The sequence below is a fragment of the Tympanuchus pallidicinctus genome, unplaced genomic scaffold (assembly GCF_026119805.1).
Source record: "Tympanuchus pallidicinctus isolate F22 unplaced genomic scaffold, pur_lepc_1.0 scaffold26, whole genome shotgun sequence".
In the NCBI taxonomy this organism is placed as follows: domain Eukaryota; kingdom Metazoa; phylum Chordata; class Aves; order Galliformes; family Phasianidae; genus Tympanuchus; species Tympanuchus pallidicinctus.
In genome coordinates this window covers 2,462,979-2,487,205 of record NW_026294743.1, presented here as the reverse complement: position 1 = coordinate 2,487,205, position 24,227 = coordinate 2,462,979, and the positions used below count along the sequence as shown (strand labels likewise).

General features: G+C 43.4%; 1 protein-coding gene across 4 annotated transcripts in view; it reads right to left on the bottom strand.

The window, feature by feature from the left end:
* The window catches only part of SLC10A7 (solute carrier family 10 member 7), a 153,647-nt gene that overhangs the window by 80,387 nt on the left and 49,033 nt on the right, over positions 1 to 24,227 (bottom strand). For 2 of the 4 annotated variants that reach the window (XM_052690132.1, XM_052690130.1), the window contains exon 5: positions 20,432 to 20,470. The exons of the other annotated variants lie outside the window; for them this stretch is intronic. In XM_052690132.1, coding sequence (XP_052546092.1) covers positions 20,432 to 20,470 — 39 coding nt within the window. The remainder of the gene's footprint in view (positions 1 to 20,431; positions 20,471 to 24,227) is intronic. 4 annotated transcript variants of the gene reach the window in all.

The window sequence follows — 24,227 nt, the reverse complement described above, 5'->3', positions numbered from 1 at the left end:
CGATCTGAGACGTCTAAATAAAAAGTACTTGTAACATATTAGAAATGTTTTTTGCATTTACATACCCATCTTGTACTACTTCATATCTCAGCTCTTAATAGTAGTATAAGAAATCCAAGCCATTTCACACAGCATTATCCTTTATTTGCTGGCGTTCTATTCCAAAGGAGTTCGAGTACCAGTTCTCTAGCTGGGAAGACATTCAGCCTCGTTAAGGAAAGAAAGAATGCTCCATGCACGACTTGTCATGTAATCCAGGGAGGGGATGCAGTAGAGCCACGATAAGGACACTGCCAGAAAGGCTGCGAAAAAGGTATCTATATGGGCGTACAGTAAACATCAAGTAGAGTTCCTTCCTGGAAGTAATTAGGAGCTCTGCAACACTTGACAAAAGTAACTTCAAATTCACTACAAAAACAACAATATCTAACCTTCCTGTCTCTTAGCAAAACATTTAATTAAAGGAACCCTGCACGTCTACACCAGAACAGATTTTTCCATTGATCTTTTAACAGGGCAGAAATTCTACCTCTTAAGTTTACACGAGGAACTGCTTCACATCAGTTTTCTCTAGCAAAACTGACTAATGAATTGTTATCCTGAGCCTCCTTTCCTTTGCCCACAGTTAACCAGCTCCTCTTACTCAGGCCATTTTCAAAATGGTTACAGACACATTCCAAGCAGGGGGAAATCAAAAAAACAGAGGTTTGTTGATTTCACTGTGCTGGCTTGAAACACAAACCAGAAAACCAATGTATTATCACCTCCTGAACTAGCTTTGTCACCAGAGAAGTCAATGAGAAATCGCACCTCAGATTGAAATTTGTATTAAATAAAATCTTATTAAATATATATTAAATATATATATATATGTATATAGATATATCTCCCATTTTACTTGACCACACTTCTCTCTTGAAGGTGCTAAGGTTGGCTTGTTAAAAAAAGAAAAAAGCCTCTGACATATTGCTAGATAGGAGCATTTGGCATTGGGAGCACCTGCAGAGCAAAACAGGGTAACTCGAAATAAACGCACAAATAAATTTCGAAAAAGCTATCCCTTATTTCAAGAAAGCATTATGACCTCACATGCCTGCAGCATCTGAAGCTCCTTGCTCGCTGTGCTGCTTTGATACAGCAAGCAAGCAAGTTTCACACACTTCAAAGTTGCCAGGTATTGGCAATGAACTGTGAACAGCTGCGATGCCATCACTGAAGTACTGAAGCCTCCCTCGTGCCCGTTTTAAATCTCTTCGGAATCCATTTTCCAGCCCCTATTTTTTTTTTTTTTTTTTCCCCAAACCAGATCAGTGCAGTATTTCTTTTAAAAGGCCATTTTCAGTTGTTCTGATAGCTTTCCTAGTTTCATGCACCTAGGCAGCCTGTTTAAACTAAGGAATTGCTAATGATCCCTAATTGGTGGCAAAGCGACTGCTGTGACTTACTGCATAAACTCTGCCCATAGCATCCCATAAAATGCCTTTTAGCCAGCCATTTCAATTGCACCGTTGTTTAGGGCTTTTTTTAAAAAAAAAAAAAAAAAAGCCATCAAGACTTGAAGTCCTCTGCAGGACCCCACATAAACATCTCACTGAGGCAGCTACCACCACCACAAAAAAAAAAAAACAAAAAAAAAACCACACAACAAAAACACACAACAATTCCTGACCGAAAGGTTTGGGTTTTTTCACACTGCTAAGTTTGGGAAAATGATATCGCTTCCTACCTGATCACCAACTTGTTTCCCAAAAAGGCCATCATATCTTTGTTAGATTGAAGCAACTCTTTAAGACTCCACGGTTGCAGTGAAAGACTTGACAGTTCAACTAAAGAGGACACGAGATAGCCCAGATGCCATTTCCAGCACCCCAGTTTACTAATCTCATTTGTGACTTACTTGGAGATGCTTCTCTCTAAGCTCCTGCCTGCTTTTCACACTTAACTCTGCCCTTTCAGACACATTTTAATTTCTCATTAAAAAGAAAACATACCTGTTAACTCAGAATAATTCAAGAACATAAATCTCCAGAATACAATTTCTTCCAAAGGCATTCCTGCATAGATTCATAGGATTGCTCAGGTTGGAGAAGACCTCAAAGATCATCGAGACCAACCACAACCTGAGCATGCTACCCTAACTCTGATAACCCACCACTAAATCCTGTCCCTGATCCACATCCACACAGCACCACATTCAAATGGTTTTTAAACACATGCAAGGATGGTGACTCAACCACCTCCCCGGGGAGCCTATTCCAGTTCTTCACAACCCTTTCTGTAAACACGTGTTTCCCAATATCCAACCTAAACCTCCCTCGGTGCAACTTAAGGCCATTTCCTCACTGGTGATAGGTGACAGGATGAAGGAAGAGACCAACCTCACTCTCACTGCAAACACCCTTCAGGTATTTGAAGAGATCGATAAGGTCTGCCCTCAGCCTCCTTTTCCCCAGACTAAACAGCCCCACTTCCTTCAGCCTCTCCTCACAGGCCATATTTTGCAAGTCCTTCCCAAGCCTCGTTGCCCTTCTTTGGTCCTGCTCCAGCACTTCTGCGTCTTTTTTGTACTGAGGTGCCCGAAACTGAACACAGTAAAGAGTATGCAATGACTTGCACTGGTTTCTGTAGCCCTTGCGAGGATTTTTTTTTTTGGCCTGTACATCAAGGATGAATATTAAGAGAATTTCAGCTCTTAAACCACAGTGCTACCACAACTATGCTGGCCAACAAAACTAGAACCCTCAGTGAAGCCCCAGAACGGGTCACGCCAGTGGAGAAGAGCCCCTCTCCAGTGTCACAGTCTATTTTCTACTCATTTTGGCACGGACCTGGAACGGTTCCGGAGAGAAGGCCAGAAATTAAGACATGGGCTAGGACCTGAAGGCACCCCCCAATCTGCAGCACCGGGAGAGACTTGGGAAACAGCCAGCTTTGAAAGAGCTTCTGTAAGCCAAAAAAAATTTTTTTTTTAAATGCAAAAAAAAAAAAAAAAAAAAAAAAAAAAAAGTCCACTTGTGAATAAGAATCTTGTTCTCTCAAGTCCATCATTCTTTCCTTTTCTGGCAAGCAGTTCCTGCTAGGAGTAATAAGAAAATTAAAGCCTCAACTCATCGCTAGATGACACAGTTTGTATAAGGTAGACTAGAAGTAATCAACAGAAAGAACAGGTTGGCAAAGACTAGGATAAAACCCATCTAACAGTGTTCTCTCAGGCTGTATTTCTGCTTCTCAAACGGAGACTAAGCCTACCTGTGGAGATGCAAGCCTGTTCAGCAACTCAGCAGCTCAGACCTGATGCTTTCCAAAATGAACACATACTGTCTCTGTGTGAGGTTTCTACTCATGGCAGAGCCGTACTAAAACACAGAAACTGAGTCACCATTTTCCACAGACAGCTGTTAAGGTGCTGTGCCCCCCAGTACCTGCCCTTGCACGTGTCACTACTGCTCTTCTTTGTCACCTTCCTCAGCACCGTGGCACGTGTTGCTGATCTCTGATCTAAGATCCTGGAATTCTGTTTCCAAGGCGTGCGGGCCACATTTCCTCTGCTGAAGAAGAAGATCGAGCATAACTTAACGTAAAACTTAGAAATCCCCTGTGGGGTGTGCGAGCCTGTGGCATTAGGAGAATGAATCCAATCAAGTCAGGCCGGTATCTGTGACCGCAAACCAGACAGCTCTGTTTGAGTAACAGAAGCGGCTCAATCAGCCTGTACAGCGAGACACAACGCACGCAGCGTGCCAGTCACACAAATATTTGGGATCCAGTGCCAGAAGAGTTAAGCATGCCAGAGCAAATGAGACCCTTGCTTTCTGTTACCGATTGTAGGCGCAGACTGTTGTCTTGCATTCCACAGCTAACTGCATTAGAACAGCAGACCGCATGGCAAGCTGGAAGGTATGAGTGAGAACACACTGCTGTGTGGCTCGCTCAGGAGAAGAGGAAATCTTCATGTTCTGTTCTTTTGCTTCCCTAGAATCAATCGTAAGGCTACAGCTGCAGTACCAACACAAGGCTGCCAGCAGCAGGAACCAAAGCAACGTAAGATACCTTAGCCCAGCCCTCCGCTGCAGCCCACTTCCCCAAACTGTGGGTGAAAGCCAAGAAACAAAATCTTTGAAACTGTCTCTTCTTCACAAGGGTTAAGCTGATCCTTCCATTATTGACAGCTCACTTTCTCAAGTGACCTCTAAACTGGAAGCTGTCCAAATCCGGATTTATATCAACAGATAGCGGTCAATGAGAAGTACACTGACAGCCATATTAAAAAAGAGACACGAAAAGGATGCAAAGAATCTCCGCAATCTAGAAGCGTACTCATTGCTTTCTGCTATGACTATTCTAATTGCAAACTGCAAAGATTATATCGACTTCTATTTAAAAACTGAAACCTTGTCTTAAGTTGTCCTTTATACCAATATATTAAGACTGAAAATGAAGCTTTCGCTTAACGTGGCAGTGACATACTCAATGTAAATTTGAGTTTTAACCTGCCGTACGAAATGATTGACGCTTGTACAACACTACTCGTTATCCTGCTAACAAAAATAACACATGCATGCACAGGTTTGAAATCAGACATTTTAAGAAGTAAAAAAACTATGTCAAATTAACAGAAGGACAATTCTCTGTGGCAACTCGTTAATCAGTTTCACCACTCAGCCTCCTGCTTGCGAATGCAAGGAGGGGAAAGGAGAGATACTGCATGAAGCAAAAAGAAGAGTCTTCTCTTGTGATAGCCAATACATCTTCTTAAGACAGAAAAAATGGTCCCATAACATCCGTAACAGCAATCAGTAATTGTCATTAAAAGCTCTCATTATATAGAGCAAGCGTCATTAGAGCATCTTGCCTGCACAGGATGCAGCACACAGAGAATGCTAGAAGGATTCATAAATTAGCGCCAAATCAGTCTCACTCCCATCTCCTACGTAATCTGCGGCAAGAGAAAAATTGTATTTACACGCATTAAGGCAAAGCCCACCGCCCTCTACAGAATTAGCCTAAACATGAAATGCAGTTATTTGAGGGACTCCCTATTTCATTACGTGTCTGAGAAATAAAGGGATAAAGTTTGCCATCAATAACACTGAACATATCTGCTGAACCCCGCAGATTCCAGGGCATTAATAATTTAAACTCTTATGGGAATTTTGTCATGGTGGAGATAGGACTTGTCTGCAAACGGAGCTCAGGGGATGTTCAATATGATCTATTCTTGTATACACACACAATTGCTACATTTATCATGATGCAGAGGAAAACAACGGTTCCCTCTTAAGCACTTCAGAAGCGTTGTTTTTCTGTCATTTACACAATAAAACCTTCTAAGAAAAATTCAAAGAAAAAAAAAAACCAGCTTCTAAGATGATTCTCTGAAAAATTATTATACCGAGAACGTTTCTTCTCACTCCAATCTCTATCGCTCAAGCACATTCAGTGATGTTCAATACATTATAAAATGGGATGGAAAGGCAGCAATCCAGCTGCCTGACAATAGCACTGCCATGTCACTGTAAGATGCTACTGCAAGCACAGATACCCTTTGAAATTTCAGCCCAAGCTACAACGTAAATCAAGCTTCATGTTTGACCTAAATATTTATCCTTTAAAATGCAAATCTAAGGGCTAGGTACGTAACGTCACGTATGGGCACAGCCGTGAGACCTCTGTGCAAAAACCCTTTCTGCACAGGCCAATAGAAAGCGCAGCAAGTACAGACCCTTTGCAGACACTTGCACTGCTTTCGTAAAACACACTGAACTCAGGCTTTTGTGCCACAGCTGGCAACTCCAGATACAGACACATCCATGCTGGAACAAACGCTTTTGTGTTCTAATCCAGCATATTTTTCAGATTTCTGATCTGCGACGGGCGTACGCTCAGAGCTTAAAACAATCAGGTAAGGAAAAATCTTCCTTGTACAAACAACCCCTAATGCTTACAGTAATTTCTTCAGGAAAAAAAAAGTATAAAACTTCAGAACCAATTGTGTCCACACGCTTCAAACACCCTCACTGCACCTTTGCCATGCCAGACACGCGTAACTCAGTGCACACCGCAGCAGTTGCACGGCAGAGGACTGACATACTCTCACAAAGCTCGAGCACTAGAGAAGCTAACGCGGCACACATAAATCCTGGAAGTACATCAAAATATTTAATTCACCCGATGTCCATTTAAACATTTTAGTCAATAGCTTTATAAGCCATACGAAAGAACCTTAACAGCACAAAGCAAGCATCTCAGTCCCGCCGATCGGCTTCCCACCGTGACTTCAAGTAATCCCTACAAACCTGGAGAACAGTATCCCAAGGCTTTCCAAGACTACTGCATGATAACCTATAAACAGCAATCGCTGTGAGTTCAGTGTAAGAACCTGATCCCGTAATTTCGTAAAGCAATGATTTTTCCATCGGGATATTTTTCTAGGAGAATCTGTCTGAAAAAATCTAATTCAAAAGTTTATCGCTATAGCAGCTAGTTGATGCCAGCACCCTGAAGAGCCACGTTCTCATCTCAGCTGGAACACATTATGTTTGTGCAGGCTCTCAAATGATAACAGGAACGAGGCCTGCGTACGTCTGGCAAGGAGAAGCTGCAGGAGCAAGAACAACAGACAGGCAGAGGCTGTGCGGCAACCAGGTAGAGGGAAGGAGCTGGAAAGGGGCTGCTGATACAAGGTGACCCCCACCCATCGGTATCACACTGAGTTAGAGGGCTCGAGCAGCTGTTGTGAATCCCGATGCTAAGTCTGTAAGTGTTCCCATCCCATAGTCACGATGGCCTCTTCTGCCTCTAAAAGAAAGCACAGTAATTATTCGGAAGAGACGGTAGAGGATCTTTAAGGTCAGTTAAAATAATTTCAACAGAAAAGAACACATTTCATCATTTTCCATGTATTACAGACGACAAATTTTCTAACAATCGGTTGAAAAGACTGCCTTGAAGTCCTCCCAGACAAGTTCAGCTGGCAGGGGAACTGCGCTGCTGTCTGCGTTAGCATAGTAATTTTTATTCCAACGGTTAAAAGGCACGAGACGCAAAAGAAAAAAGCCAACATAATACCTTGTAAGCATTTACGGTGCAGTAATTATAGCCCAGTTTGACATAAGTAGGACTTTGATAATTTATTTTTCCCAACGTCTTCGCAGTGACATATCCCATTTTGACAGTCCTTTACGAATGAGGGAAGCATCAGTGTGCCATTAACTCTTTGCTTCCGGGTAAGCAAACAGAGAAAGCAATGATGAAATTCTGCTTTCATTCCCTGGCTTGAATACATAAACCAACAGATGAGATTTTAGAACTGGAATACAGAACAGCTGGGACCCAGAGCACGCAGGCTGGGAAGCCCGCATTGGAACCAGAAGGGGAGCAAAAGAACAACAAAAAAGCAGCAGTAAAACCATCCTCGTGCTCTGATCCAGCGAGCAAAGCACTAAAACTGTACTGCATATTAAGCTGCAACTATATTTTATTATTTTGCAAACGGCTCACGTTGCAGCGTTTCTCTTAGATTGTCTTTTACTTACCCTCCAAAAATACGAAAATGAATAGTAGAAATACATTTTACATCATTTCACATCAAATTTCTTCATTGGGGATCAACAGCCTAAAAAACAAAGTGTTTTGCTCTGCTTTAATTGGCCTGCAAAATAGGAATGAACGATTGATAGAAGCTGTTTCTCAAAGAGAACAACCAGAAAGTGTTGACGGAACGCCCCACACGAACCAAGGCTAAAATAAAGTTTGCATCATTACTCTGCCAGTTGCTTCGTTACGGAGCATTACGCCGATTAGCAAAGCAATCCTTCCGAGGACTCCATGTAATTTCACACCCATTTCAGGGAGCTCGTTTCTGTACTTCATGCAGAGATGCAAGTATCACTGATGGAACAGAAATTCATGCCTCGGAGCACCAGTTAAGAGAAACAGGAGGAACAAAGTTTAGGTGCCTATGGGCTTAGGTGCATGAAAAACAGTGAAAAGGACTGAACATTCTGGATTTATTCTTTGTTCCTACGGGGAAAAAAAGATGATCAACGCAAAACGCTTATAACTATTTAAAGCATTCTCTAATTTCAAATGACTGGTTCGCCCACCGGATGCTATCAATCCAAAACGAGGTACTGGAGAGACACTCGGACAGCAGTTCCTCCCATCAGAAGCAAGTTCTCAGCTACTGACAAGATATTTACAGACACGGAGCAGCTCCTGTAGCCTGAATAGAACCGCTGCCAGTCCAATTGCCACACTCCGTGAGCTGGCAGACGAAACAATGCTGCCTATTTAAAAATAAAACATCAACTCTTTAGTGACAACTTAATTGTATAACTAGCAGATCTAGTAACGACATAGCAGCAACGAACACTGCACAAGCTGCCTGTTTCTTGCAGCCATTCGAAGCGACAGAGGCCTGCTCTGTAGCCTCCCCTGCCAGCCAAACGTTGCTCAGGCTGACCGACGCCAGGATCCTGCCTCTCGCTTCTCCCCTGACAGTCAAGAGCGAGCAGAAAATAGACTGTCCCCTGTGAGCTGATGTGCGAGGACCTCAGCACTTTTCCTCTTCCTTTAGGAGGTACTCTCTCTCAATCCACTTGCAATTCCCGAGAACTGGGCCTCCTACGGATGGATTACTAGCTCCAGGCACCTGATAACAGCACAATAAAATTAAATTCACAGGCTAGTACAGTTTATTAGCAGGTCACTGAGTTCCTAGAAGAAAGCACGCTCATCCCCTTCCCAGTGCCCTCCTATCCAAACACTAAGCAGCTTCACACCACTAGGGCACCAACAGGGCCACGCTGTCCACACAAAGCCTGTGAAGTCCATGAAGAACGACTCCCGCATTAACACCTCGCACCACTCTCACAGAAGCACACTTAAGAATCACGTGTTTTTGTATTTCCTCTCGCTGTGGATTTGTTCACCACTGACACCGTCTCCTTCACTCACAGAGTCTTTATCCATCGTGGTTCACATGCGTTACAGGTTCCTGTAAAACACCCAGTCGGCAAATAAGCTAGCATTACAAACATGTCTAGCTGCATTATATACTCCCTTCCTACAGGGAAACTTAAACAACGAAGCAAATTCTCTTAGCTGCTCATCACGGACTGTTAAAAGAAGACAGGAAAAAAAAGAAGCACATCTGAAACGCACAAGGACCTTCTCCCTAAGAGCTGCACTGTTTCACACAATAAGATGAATAATTTAACTACCTGCAACTTCGCATGTGCAGGGCACTGCAAGCAGACCAGCGGCATTTTCACTTCAAATTTATATAGCCTTTAGTCAGTACACTTCATCTGCATTTCTAACACCTGCTTCAGTCAGCTGTGAAGCGCTCTGTTATCTGTAAAACCTTCTTTCATCTTTGTACTGTGCATCTAACAAAAAATTAAATGATGCTGGATAATTATATGACTTTAAAAAGGATACGAAACTTTTCACGTTTTTGATCATCTCTTGAAAGACGTGCTCATATATTTGACATTCCATTTTATTAAAAGGTAGAGGTTTTTTCAAAATGGTTTTCACATTATTTATGTTACCTAATGCTACGTAATACACGTCTCCTTTGAATAGCTAACATTCACCCTCCGTGCAGTGGTAAAAACGCAGGATATTAACCACACAACAAGGAAGCACAAGGCACGATAAGGCATGCATCTTCGAGGCATTAGCACACGCCTGAGAGACACCGGGAGGAAGAAGTCGCAGCGAATTTTCCACTCAGGTGGGCATCAAGGCCAGCACCTTGAAGCACAGCACATCGCAGTACAAAGAAATGAATAGAGGATACAGGCAGGGTGAAACCACAGGCAGAATTCGTCCAGCGGGTTTACGTTGGGCACAACAAGAGGTTCCTAGTCAAGCAGACACACACCATCTCAGTCAGGTTCAGTACTAGCAGAACAAAGCTATCTAATGAAAGCATTCATTGCTGGGCTTCATTGCTAATTGAGAAATAGAAGATAGTATGGAATACGGTTTACAAATATAAGCTTCCACCTTCACAGACACAGAAAATTAACACTGAATGTAAAAAACAAAAAGCAAATTTTCAAATGCTTAACATAGTCAGAACTTGCATACCATTGTCTTTTGGTGGTTTCTTTTTTTCCAGTACAATCCTCTTTTGGAGTGAAGTTTCAGAGATAAATTTATATTATTTTCTAGCCTCCGGGAAGATCACCACATAACCATTTAGCAACAGGCCCTCAAGTTGAAATTGACCAAGAAAATAACTTCCAAAAAGCTTTTTAGAAAAGGAGCTTTACGGTAGTGTCTTGTTTTTGTTTGTTTGTTTGTTTTGTTTTGGTACAAATGAACCATTTGCTTCTCATTACTCCGAGGGTGGTGACGCAGTGGAACGGGTTGCCCAAGGAGGTTGCAGATGCCCCATCCCTGAAGGCGCTCAAGGCCAGGCTGATTGCGGCTCTGGGCAGGCTGGTGTGCTGGTTTGCGACCCTGCACATCGCAGGGGGTTGAAACTAGATGATCACTGCGATCCTTCTCAACTCTGACCACTCCGTGACTCTCTGATTACAGGAAAGCAACCAGAGAGCGGGTAGGACAGAGTACTGGTATAAAAGAAGAGGCATGAGGATGGTAGAACACAGAAAGGGGGCAGATCTGCGTACATCTCATCCCAGAGAGGTGATACACTCCACGAGCAAGCCTGAGTCTCAGAAGGGGTGGAGAATGAATCCGCAGGACAGCACGTACTTTCATTTGAAAACTCAAAATCAAAACTGTGTTCTACCCACAGACCAATGGTAAAAGATAACAGATAATGACAGAACTTGAATTAAAATATTTTTCTCCTTTCGTCATAGTAACTGACATTCCCAAACACACACCGTCAAGAAGAGATGCTATAGGTTGTTCTGACAGTTCGAAAGACCTTTAGGAGAAATAACAGCCAAAGAAGCTTCCCAGCAAGGCAAGCGGAGCCCTACAAGAAAAAGAATCATGAACTACTGCTGTCTCATACTGAAGGGTCAGAATAGTTTCCCCAAACAGATTTCAAAAAGGTCGGCAATAGAAAATAAGCAAGCACATATTTCCAAGAGAAGCTCCAGTTTTACAATAAATGCGCCTGCCTCGCTTAAAGGCTTCGTGAAAGCTGTCGACCTGACCTCCAGCAGTTCCAGTAAGACAGCGTTTGCACCCTGGTGGCAAGGAGAACAGTTTCCACCCAGCCAGAGGTTGGCTCACAGCAGCAACGGCGTCCCTCTTGTATGCACTCCAAGAGACTGAGGATTGGCAACACATGGACTGCAGAGCTTTGAAGAGACACTGTTTGGTCAAATAAAGAACCACCATAGGAAAAAGAAATTGAAAAACCTGGCAGAGCTCTAACTTGTTCTAGGTCAAAATCGATAGGTTTAATAAATAAATCCATTAGGGAATTTTTTCCCTCCCCAAAGGCTTAACTTAGGGGAAGAGAAGGTACACATCCAATGACACAGCACTAGCATGGCTCTTCATAAGTGGATGTCATGAAACATGCCTACCGCTTCCTAAGATTTAACTCTAGCTAACTGCTGAATGCCTATTTGAAGAATACAGCAGGGTAAAGAGCTCCGTGCACCATTACCGGTTAGTGCACCCACACAGGTGACTCTCCAAAATAACACACCGTATTTTAGAATAAAAACGAACTCAAGAAACGCTTCCTCTACGCGGCGTCATCAGTTCTATGTGCTGACGGATTAGCAAAAGACAAGCTTTTAAATACCTCTGCCCCAAATTAAGGGGCCACGTCTCTCCATCTCCCCGCAACCCCAACTCACTCCTCGCTTGCGCAAGAGACTAAATGCTGCAGGACAGCGGAAGGTTCATTTTTCCTTTTCAACCAGAAGCTAAAACTTTCAGGGAAAAACATGAACTGCAGATTCTCACGAGATTTTCATTTCCTTTTAATAAATCTTTTAAAAGGGGGTGGCAAATCACACATTTTGTGTATTTCCAGATCTTCCTGCAGGGAACGTTTAGCCTTACATCAGGCCAAATGCTCGTGAACAAGCACAGTCCTAGAGGAACAGAGCTCGTGCATCGTCTAGTACAGAAAGATACTAGAGAAAGGGCCAAAGTGAGAAACTAATTGTCCTTAACACAACTTCTCAGTTTCTCCCTTGTACACCAACCTAAAGCAAAGAGACCCGGTTGTCAAAAACGCAGCCAACCTTAGCAAGAATTTAACATCCTGTTTTACAAACAAACCGTTCAAAATCTTCCAGAGTAAATTCTCACCTTATTAAACAAAGCACGCAAACAGAGCAGCAAATGCTTGTTGGAAACCTCGTAAGGAAATCTATCAACACAATCTTCTTTTGCAAACCAGTTCTGAACACGTGATACGAATGACATCGCCCCACGACTCAAACTCTAGTCAGCCCCGTGACACCCACTTGACTAAAAGCTGAACACCTTCATCATAATTCCTAACAGAACTGCTGATATTTCTTCCCGACAGTTTTATTTTCTTTGTCTCGGAGGAAAGAGACAAGAAACCCTACCAAAAGAGAAGGCAAGAAAACATCGCCAGAAGTACCAGGGCCTTTTCAGCATTGTGATCCACACAGAAGATACACTGCAGCGCAACAGCGTAGCTTCTTCGAGTCCTGGCCGTTAAGGAAAAGCGAGCAGAACCAGGAAAAAAACAAACAAGAATTCTTCCATGAAAACACTTGCTTTTGTTTTTATTTTACCCTGAAGACGGCATTGCCGGATTCCACAAATTGTGAGAGAAGTAACGTTAGACAACAAACTGATGTTACGCTAAAATACTGCCTAGGCACAGATGCGATTTACATACTAATCCAACAAACTGGCTGATTACATAATAATATTAAACACATACACTTCCTCCTCCAGATGTTCCCCAAATGACAGTTACCAAAGACACCTATTCTTACGACTGTGACTCATTAGCATTCATTTAAAATGGAACGAAGCTTTTTATGTTTTCAGTATTCGGCTTCCATTAACAAGACAGAGAACTGCACCACCGTGAGTCCGAGGGCACTTTCATCTCCAGTTTGCACGTACTACGTGATCAGAAGAAATACGCCCGATCATGAGATTTAAGGTACTTTGAATGGCCTGTTTGAGCTCCTGAAACCTCACACTCTCTACTTTGTAATTCATAAATGACATTTGGACGGGAAGAATAAAGCAGCTCCGACTCTCACGCTATCTTTCTGATTTACAACAAACACACGGAGCACTCTCGAGCAACTCCCACTTTTACTGCTTCTTCACTAAGTCAGAAAATGCTACTACACAAATATTCCCAGAACTTTCCCTGAAAGTCTGTTTAGCAATGCGCCTAGCAAAGGCGGTGGGGAAGAGGCAGGGAAATCATTGCGCGGTCTCAAAAAAGGCCACAAATTACCACGGCAAGCAAGAGCACTACATGGTGACGCTGATCAAAACAGTAGGTACAAGAAGAAAATCCCGTCCACTGTTAGGCATTGTGAGGAAGCAGAAAAAGGAGATCGCACAAACGTGTTTACCTTCCAAGTGACAGCGGTTAATGACCTCAGGCTACAAACAACACTGAGAGATTTAATGGTCTTGTTCTTGCTACCTCTAAATAATTTTTGAGGGGAAAAAAACCTGCCTGCTTGAAACCCGTAAGACCAAGGGAGATAAATTAATTAAATATTCAGTACCTAAACCTAATGGGAAAACTAGGAAAGCAGACAGACCAGCTACAGCCCATACCCTTCGTAAACAGTTGACAGCTAATAAATTCATTTTTTCTTCCTACTTAAGATTTCAACGTGCTGTCCTCTAGGCAGATGAAATAAACACAGGAACTGATCATCTGTATCATATAAGATACCCTTTTCTCCAGACTGGATAGCGTATCATCTTTCCTCTTGGTTACTGATATCTGTTCCTTCTCTTCAAGACTTAGAAAGGCAACTCAAAGCAAGATTGCTATCTGAGAACTGGTTCTCAGACAGTCAGTGCCTCTCAGCTGTGCAAATCCCAACTGACTTGAGGGGTCTTTTCAGATCGATCAAACAGACCACACAGCATCTAGGTATTAATACTCCGATTTCCAGTTATTCCCCCTCCAGGGTTGCTCGCAGTCCCTCTGCAGCAGGATCTTATCTGCTTATTCTTATCTTCCTGAACCTCAGACCTTCGTACTCATTCCTTTCCTATTTTAAAGGAGTCCAGCACCGCTCACAGAAGAGCAGACTTCTTTGTAAACAATTCTGCGCCTGTTCCCACCGCTCCCATTCCGCCAGAGCACACAAGGATCAGTGCCCTCGCCCAGCCAGCCCCGGCATTAGGTACGTGCGTCAAGGACTCTTTTCTTCAGCCCACGCTAGCAGGTTCACGGGTCACTATCACAGCAAGCTTTGCGACTCTGTATCTATGGCCCGAAAATAGCATATGCTAACTCAAGCAGGAGTATAAGACTAATCGTGCTATACACAGAAAGTACAAATACACAGCAAGAGTGGAGACCTATAGACTTAAAAGCTGCTTGGAAGGCCTGCAAATAGCCGACGATGCCCAACTTGCACCTAGACTGTAGATCAACCTAGCAGAAATCAAAACAAGGATGTCAAATAGCAGTAAGGAATTGAAGCAGTAACCGAAAATAAGGGAAGCCGTAAGTAAGGCAATATAAGCGACTCGCAGGACAATTCGAATTCCCAGCTCTTCCTGTCTGGTTCAGCGTACGTGGCACAAAGACTCACTGCAGCTGGGGTCTGCCACCACCTTCCACTCAAGTAAAAACCCATCCTTCAAGGCTGAGGTGGCTTCGCAAGCGGCCGATTAACAGGTGAAAGTTGCTCAGGGTTTGCAAGAACAACGTGAGACAAATTCAGAGCGCAGCCTAGCAGCGTCACCGCAGCGCTTCAGAGAGGAAGAGGAGACAAGTGCAAGCAAGGCAGTGGCACGAGGCCGCTCCGCTTTGAAATTTAACAGGACCGAATCCTGCACCTCTTGTGAACAGGCTTCTTTGGAAAGTTTTTCTCGTCAATGACTAATGCAGTAAAAAGGGAACCTCGGGATACTGCTCTGCCCCTTTTCATGTTGCGAAGACCCAATTAGAAAGGAACAAACGGGCACGTACATCGGCCCAATTTAAGAAAATACCTACAGTTTGATAGAAATGATTCAGATAGAGCAGGTCATTCATGCCAGAAATTTCATGCCAGAAATAACGAAGATAAAACAGCAACAACAAAACAACAACAAAACCAAACCAAAACGTTCAACTCCCAGGAAGGTAAAATAAAGCAAATAAATTCAGCCAATTGGTTATTTCCATAAGAGTGGATTTCTTTAAATAGTAATGAAATCATTGCAAAAAAATCCATTGTTATTAAAATAAAAAAAGTTAGCTCAGCCTACCAAAATTAGATTTGTAAGTTGCCGGTCATTCCCATAATTAAATCTGTGTCACAAATTTGCAAGAAAAATGGACACTATGACTAATGCATTTACTGGCTGCACTAGCGCTGTCAGGCTGCGTAAATCATTATGCCTGCTAAAACAGAGCAGATAAGAATTCCATACATTTTCATTAACTGACCGGGCTTTGCGTGTGTGTGAGAAGCCAACTTCCACACTCCCTTATTGATTTAGGTGCGGTTTGGAAGACAAAGTAAATAAAAACAGTAGCCTTGTTTTGGTTAGCTAAGCGTCTGCTCCAAGAAGTGGAACATTAATCTTTTGGAACAGTCCGAACCAGCTCTGTCACGTTAGAAAGGCATCAGAGGAAACAACAAAGCTGTATCCACACACACACCTAATTTGGACAAAGAAGATTATTGAAATGATGCATACCTTGAAAGGGTTCCTTCCTTCGGGAGGACATACACATGCCGGACACTGACCTCGTGTCATTACGTAGGTTTCGATACAGAAGGCCAAGCTAACCTACGTCAGCGTCGCAAGAAGCCTCCACCAGCACTTGCATTTTCTGGTGCCCTTGGCTTTTTTTCTTTCAGGAGTGCAACAGTTACCAGAGCACCGCTCTCTGAATTCTCTCTTCTCTACTTGACTTCTTATCATTACAGACCTTGAGATTTTGGTTACAATTCCCCATTTAAGGTGAAGCCGATGGCTGTCGCGAGGACATCCTCAAGGTTTTCAGCCTTCTTCTTCCACACATACGGCATTATAGCGCGATCGGAAACCAACTCAGCAGGCATCCTGCCACTGGGAAGGCAAGGACTACCCAAGCCAACTCAGGTGAATGCAACGTACGTGAGCGACCAGAAGGGGAGGAGCCAGGATCCACCCCTTCGCAGACCTAATTTAAGGGTTGGCAGCTGAGGCGAGGGTCTCTCTTCGGAGATCTGCGCATACCTGAGGCCTCCCGAAGGAGAGCAGCTTCTTTCTCTTGTTTCTGTGCCCGCTGCCGTTGAGTTTGAGTAAATACTCACTCACTGTAGCCTGGGATCTTACGACTCCGCTACCATTGCTATGCTTCGCATCGTGTTACAGTTCAGCACAGGAATGCATACGACGTCAAGATCCTCGGCAGACCCCTACGTAACGTTTCAGTCAATTTCTTCAAGCTTTAGGGATAAATCTACTCTCTTTCGCAAGGGAAAGCAGCTTCTCCTCAGTGCTTTTCAACCCAGCAGATCCCGTCACACATTTGAACGCTCTCCATCTACAGCAGCAACCTTACCGATAACCAACCGATCGCCCAGTATTTGTCAACCACTATCCGATTTTATTAAAATCTCATTAAGAGGAAAAACTGAAGTCACTTATTAAGTTCCACAATTATTGTAAACCGAACTGCTTAAGTGAAGGGAGGAGATAATAATATGAACTACCCAACTCCAAGCAATCCTCTGTGGTATGATTTTAAATATTCTCTTGGCTGAAATTTATGTAAATTGAATTCATCTATCATTAGTTATTACCAACCCAGCGACATAAAAACACTTTTCTTTAACAATTAGTTCTTTAAAATACCGTGTTTTAATTAGATCTGGGACATAATTAAGCCAAATGTAAATATGTGCAATATCATTCCATGCATTTTTTTGACTGCGTATTTACAGGAAAGCAGGTTTCAGATTTGTTCAACGGGAATTACTTCGCTGTAGTTTGGTACTTGCTTTCACGCCTCCTTACCAGTGACAACACCTCCAGCTCCTTAATCTCAGACTATTTCTGCCCATCAAGACCCGTTCTGATATGCAAGATGCGGAACTGCCAAACGTGTTCTTTTACATCCACATAGGCTCACCTTGGAATCACATTAAGCTGAGACTTTTCCTGGCGACATTGCGATTCACCGTTTATTTTAACCTCACTTCTCAAGGATCATTTACTAGTTCAAAAGAAAGCACAGCCCATCTTCCAGCCCGTTGAAATCAGCTCACTGTACACCATCATACCTTGGCTCTGAGCCCACAGGGCGTAGTCTGAGGACAGGAAACAACACACCATCCTCCCGACTTTCTCAGAGCTACATGCAAGCCATCTGCCAAGGTGCTACAGACAGCAACAGTAACGAGGGACAGGAGGAGAAAAAAAAAAAAAAAAAAAAAAAAAAAGCAATCTTGCTAGCAGTCAGGCACTTCAAAACCACCTCTGGGACCTGTGGTTACGGTCACATCAAGGTATTTAAAGGCAGTTATCTATGCACATGATGTGAAGAACGCAAATCACAGATCACAGATCACAGAATCACAGAATCACCTGGGTTGGAAGGGACCTCAAGGATCATGTAGTTCCAACCCCCCTGCCTAGCAGGGCCACCAAACATCCACATTCAGATCAGGTTGCCCAGGACCCCGTCCAACCTGGCCTTGAACACGTCCAAGGACGGGGCATCCACAACCTCCCTGGGCAGCCCGTTCCAGGGCCTAACCACTCTCCTTGTGAAGAACTTCCCCCTAACATCCAACCTAAATCTTTCCTCCTTCAACTTGGATCCATTTCCCCTAGTCCTGCTGTCGTCAGCCCTTCTGAAGAGTTTACTCCCCTCCTGGGTGTAGGTTCCCTTCAGGTATTGATAGGCTGCAATGAGGTCACCCCGCAGCCTTCTCTTCTCCAGGCTGAACAAGCCCAACTCCCTCAGCCTGTCCTCATAGGGGAGGTGCTCCAGCCCCCTGATCATCTTAGTCGCCCTCCTCTGGACCCTTTCCAAGATCTCTCTGTCTTTCTTGTACTGAGGGCTCCACACCTGGACACAAATAATGTACATCTTTGCTTCATAATGCATGTGAATTGCGAGAGAGGATCTCCACTTACAGGCACGCCCAACAGATAGGCACCGATATCAACTGGGCGATTTCCAAATAATTCTACCGCGAGCTTCCGCCATCTTCTCAGAAACACGCCGCTTGCTTTCATGACTGACACCAGAGTTTCCACTTCAGAAAATAGTTCCACATTCAATGAATCTCAGGTGGTTCATACTTACCAAGAAAGTATTTAATTACACCTGCTGACATTCAGGAGCCACTCAATTAAAGGCCAAGTAGACTCCAGCACTGTGAAAACAGTGAGCAACTCTGGCATACTATAACAGTCCGATTAGCACTCCTGTATTTTCAGTCGCAAGTGTCATCCTATCACTGTCGGGGAAAAGTTAGTCAGACCAAAGCGATTTGTTTTCTCTCCTTTATATACACACATGTATGACCTTACATAATTGTTATTTACAGTAACTACCTAAAGGTAGGTATTTGTGACTTAGTAGTGGCCCCTTCCTTTAACGTTACTTAACGTAATTTTAAAGATGAGCGAGCAAAAAACAAAGCTAGCTGGTACTGAGGCTCGATTCTTGCTCATCTTTACTGTTTGCGCAAAAGCCTTTCCAGGGAGTATTTCAAATAAAGTTACCACGCGTACACGCAACGTCTGAAGCGAGTAAAATTGACAAATACAGGTATTACGTAGAGGTAAAAACAACTTCCTAGAGACGAGTTTACAGGACTAAGCTCAAAATCAGGATATCACACGAACGCCTCAACTAGCCACGCTTCTTTAAGGCGCGTCTCTTCTAAGAGCGACAAGCCGAATTTCTAGAAATTAAAATACACATATGTTGCTGCACTAAGATCCAGCATCACAGTCAGATGCTCTGAGGCCTAAATTCTTATTTGAAGTCAAAAGCCATTCTCTTAATGACAGCTGAACCGATGCCTTCGGGTATTCTAGGAAACCTCCTGAACTGAAGCCCAGGGATAGCGAAGAAAGTGGAGCTCGTGCCAAGCCACTAGAGAAGATGCCAGGTGCACACAAAGACTTGAAACACCAGGACTCCGCAATCTGAGGCAGAAAGTACTTTCTTGTCATTAGACGAAGACATGACAGGAAAAACAATTATTTGGGAACTGCCAACCCACCCACCCACAACCCCCAGCAAAAAAAAAAAAACACAAAAAAACCAGCAACCAGGAGCACAGCTTCCTCTGTCGGCAGTATTTCTTTGCACATCTGAACTCCTTAACTCTGGCCTTCCAGAATAAAGATCCGCACTAAGCGAATTATTTTGTTCCAGAAGCTTTGACTTTCATTTTCTAATTTGAACTGAATCCTCTTTCTCGTAACAGAAAATTGTAAATGCTATCACTCGCTTCAAACGCGCACAAGTGTTCGTAAAAAGGAACCAATTCCAGTACAAGCTGCCCAAATCAACGAAGCAGCTATAGTAGCTGTTCTACACGTAAAATCGTTTCCAGTTACTATTCTTTAATGTCTGCTAAGCAACATATCCATAAAAGAAATCTATTATTCTTGTCTTCATAATCACGCCCATGTAGAGCTCTTCACAGGGTTGCCCGAACCTTGGCAGACCATCGCGCCCACAAATCCCGCTTTGGCTTTGTACAGAAACGACCGTATTTCCAGCGGGACCAACTGATCGCTTTTCCAAAGCTAGCTATTTTAGCGTGCTCCTCAGAGACACAGAGCAGCTTCACTGACAGTGAAATATGCTAAACAAATGACATGTCACAGAGTAAATTAGCATCCACTTTCTGATCAGCTGGGTCATGTTTTCTTTTCAAAATCCATGGTCTCTCGATAGAAAATAATGAGTATTTGATGGGTCTTATTAGAAAAATCAATATATTGACGCCCACGTGCAAAACATCCGCATAATTATAGATTCAGTTAAGGCATTAAGCAGAAAATTAAGATGTGTTTACACATTATTAATTTACCACAAATAGAGATAACTTAGCCACTCCTTTTCTCGAGAGTTTAACAAGACTAAAAGAAATTGTAGTATTCGTATGGAATAACGTGAAGAACCAAAGTGAGTTATTGCATTTTTTCCTACACAAAGCACACGGTACCATCAGCGCTAACGTGACAATGCAATTTAACAATGCATTTAACAGCGCAAACACTTCACCGGCATTGTTAAAAAGAAGATGAGTCAAGCAGTTATCAATGCCGCGTTACTTACCAAAAAGCTTCCGAAAGCAGAATTAAATATAGCAGCTGCCTGAAAAGAGAAAAAAAAAAAATATATCACCAATGGTAAAGCAACCGTAGTACAGGAATGAGGTGTTTTTCCCTCTCAATCAGCAGTTTGATTCTCCAAGCAACTACCGAGAGACCACGAAGTGCATAACCACCACCTCAAATAAGCCAATGGCCTACAACTTTTCAAGTCTGAAAAGGTTCTAGTCCACACATTCATAAAAATGCGTCACGATGACAAAAGTAGGAGGAGAATAAAAAATAATCTTTGCAGGTCAACTTACGTGGAATATCCGTAAGAACTAAGGATGTCACACAGAAGATTAGCATTACCGATTTGGCACCGATTTGCCAGGCATATTTTTGCATATTGACCTGTTACTTAAGATAAATATAATCCGTTTCACCTTCAAGGCTACTTACATAGACATTTAACAGTTTTTAAAGTAGAACATTAATGAGGTAATTGCTCATCCTAATAAAGTATTGACAGATGTTGATCAAACTACAGAAACAGCCTTCAAATAGGAACGACAACAACAAAAAGCAAACCAAAGGAGGAAATAAAAAAAAAAAAAAAACCAAGAAAATCAAAACCACCCCCTATACCTGAGGCCAAACCATCAAACCATTCCTTTTTACTCCGCACCCTCTGGAATGAAAAGAAGCTATTTTGAGATGACTTTTGAAGCCTTTGTGCTTACCAAAAGATCCAGGAAACGTAAGGTAGCAGTGTTATTTCTTAACATTAACTCAAAAAATTCCAGGAAGTTCAAAGTTGAATCTTGAAAAGGTTCCCCCAGTTACCAAGAAAGAACAAACTCCCGTATGGCAGCCAGTCCGACGACGAAAAGCCACACAGCAAAGTTACGAGGCAAAGGAGGAGGGAAACGTACCGTTTACACAAAGATTTAGAGCAGAGTCAAATTAATCAGCCTGGACGTTGTCAGACAAAGATTAATCACAAGGGCACGCTAGTGAGTTTAGCGAGTTTGAATAAAGTCCAAATTCAGGGTAGGAGCTGTAGCCGAACCTGCCTTCTGCTCCATAAGAGGATGCAATGAAAACGAATGGGTAATGAGATCCCTGGCTCTAGAGAGCTCAGCTTTCTTATTCAAGTTCATAATTAATTCAAAGCTTTGATAATTTCATTAGATTCCTCCTCTGCCGGCCCTATCAATAAAAGATGGCACTGGACCGCAGCTCCTCAGCGGCCCGAACACAAAAACAAACGCAGCCTGGGAAACCTTCGCCGACTCGCTTACTAACGGGGACAACGGCATACGGCACCTCGTGCTGCGCAGGGAGCACCTGAATAGATCCAGCTAAATAAAACATTAAAGTTGACAGTCGTAAACTACGCTAACATATTTTAACACCTTGTCCTCATCAGCATTCCTTTTTTTTTGAACGTAAAAAAGAGGCACAAGTCCAAACGGCTTCTGTTGCCGGAGATGGCGGCTGAAAGCGGGACTATTACTTAAAACAGTTCTTCAACAAGTGCGAATTAAACCCGGAGTATCACCTCGCATTTGAAGCCGTACAGCTGATGTTTTCAACTGGCAAGAGGGAACTGTCACACCTTGCACACGACCCCATCACACGGCATCATTTTCAGTATCTCAGACGTCTGCGGTAATACACTGAACATAGGAACAGCAAGAGGGCTGTGATTGATAACAAAAGAAATCCAGTCTGATAAAACCCAGCTGTATAAAGCTACATTAAAATCAACCGCCGCATCTGAAAGAGGAGCATCCGGGCTCCCGGTCAGCAGCAGAAAGCTGGGAGGAAACGCGCCGATCCCCACCTCCGCACGAGCACAAGGAGCGCAGAGCAGCAGCTACCTTGCCGCTGAGCACAAAGAGCTGCATCAGTCACCCTCTGCGAGACACCCGGAGAAGTCCACCTAACACTGACGGAGACCCAGGAAAGTAGTCCTTCCTCTCTACTTCGCTAAGTTCAGCTTTGCATCTCAGCCTAACCAGTAAGACCTAACCAGTAACCTCTCGCTACTCTCAAGCATGTCAGAGGTATCGAGGCAACAATCTTAGGCATATGTAACGCTTCAAGTATTCACCCGGTCATATGCAGAAGTCATAATTTGCGACTCGCCCAGGGCGAGTCGATTTTTAATTTTTAATTCCTTTCTCTAAAGCGTCAGGAGCCGTCCACAGCCGATGATTAAACACTCATCACAGGCAAATGGAAGAAAACAAAAAAAAAAAACCACACAGTAAGAGCACAAATGAAGCTACGTTCAGATGAGTCGCCTCAGGGAGCCAGGGCTTGCAAATGCCAACTACTATATTTGCCATTCTCTTTCGAAACTTTTTTCTTGCAGATTAAACACAGAAGTAGATTTTTCTCATACCCACAAACCCAGGGTTCATATTTGCTATTCCAGTTTAGCATTAAGCCAACTGCTAGTACACCCAATCAGCGCTCCAATTTGTAATTAAGCGTACCAAGCAGCACAACCGTGTAGAATTTAAACACGCTTGCGCTTCCAACTCCTTCCTATCAATAGGGATAATATTGCCTACATACCTCACAGGGCATTGTCAAAATTAATTCACTCCTTAAAAAGCACTCTGAGATCCTTAGAGGCACGGTACAAACAAACATCAGCGCTGATACATGATACCGAGTGTCTTCATTTTTTATTCAGAACATTTATTAGTCACTATCACCGCACTTTTTTTTTTTTTTTTTTTATACTTGCTCCTCATGTGCCGTAACAAATACCAGGTAACAGTCAGCTCAAATGAGACAATAATACAGAGAAACTTCTAGACGCCCTTATAACACTCCAAGTTCAGATCCGCACGTGTTTGCAGACCATACGCTGCACGCACCTATAACAGGAGGTCAGAGACGCGTATAAAATCCACGTTAAGATCCTTTCAAGAGGTAAAGCCATAGCCACAGAATTGAAACGCAAGGTCCGATCACAGTCAAAGGCCCGGTAAGAACCAGACCAGTTAGTCAAGCTTACGCCAACTCGGAAACCGCAGGTTGAAAGTCACCGTCGGTGCCTTTAAAACCGGTACAGAAGAATACGTTTAAAACAGTAAACCCTAGCCCCGCTCAACAACAAATTCACGTAACATGTAACAGGCGCAATTGCAGGCAACAGTACGGCACCAGGCTGGAGGGAACGCTCCGGGGAACGGCTCGCATTTCCAGCCAAGGTGACCGGCCAGCAGCATTTCCAAAGAAGACGGAACTAGCCTGCCTCTGAAGGACAACCGTTAACACTCTTTGGCAGAAGCTTCCTTCTCCCCGTTTGCGACTGCAGCGCAAAGCGTCACCCCTTCAACTCCCACCGCATCCTGAAACTTACGTACGGAAAACACCAAAGTTTGTAACAGTGAGAGACAACACAGTCCACGCAGCTACAAAGGTTAGGGAAAAAAACAAATGAAACGGTTATGCACAACTCAACCATGAGGTTTTTTTTTTTTGGGAACTGAATGCACACAAATACGTGCATTTGAGTCCCGAGCGTCGTCTAACAGCTTTCAGGGACGTGACCTTCCCAACCGGTTTTGACTGGAAGGCAGCGCCCAGGCGGCCCAAGGCGCACGGCAGGCACGCCAGGACCGGCGTGGCCCCAAACCGTCTCCTGTCGATGGAGAGGTCACTTCAGGGCACACGCAAAGGAGCGAAACTGAAAGGCCTCAAAATATCTCCGTAGGAAATAGTCCGGCCATCCTACGGCACAGCTCCACGCAGGTCAGCAGTTACCCGTACCTAAAGCTTATTTTTTCAGCCCC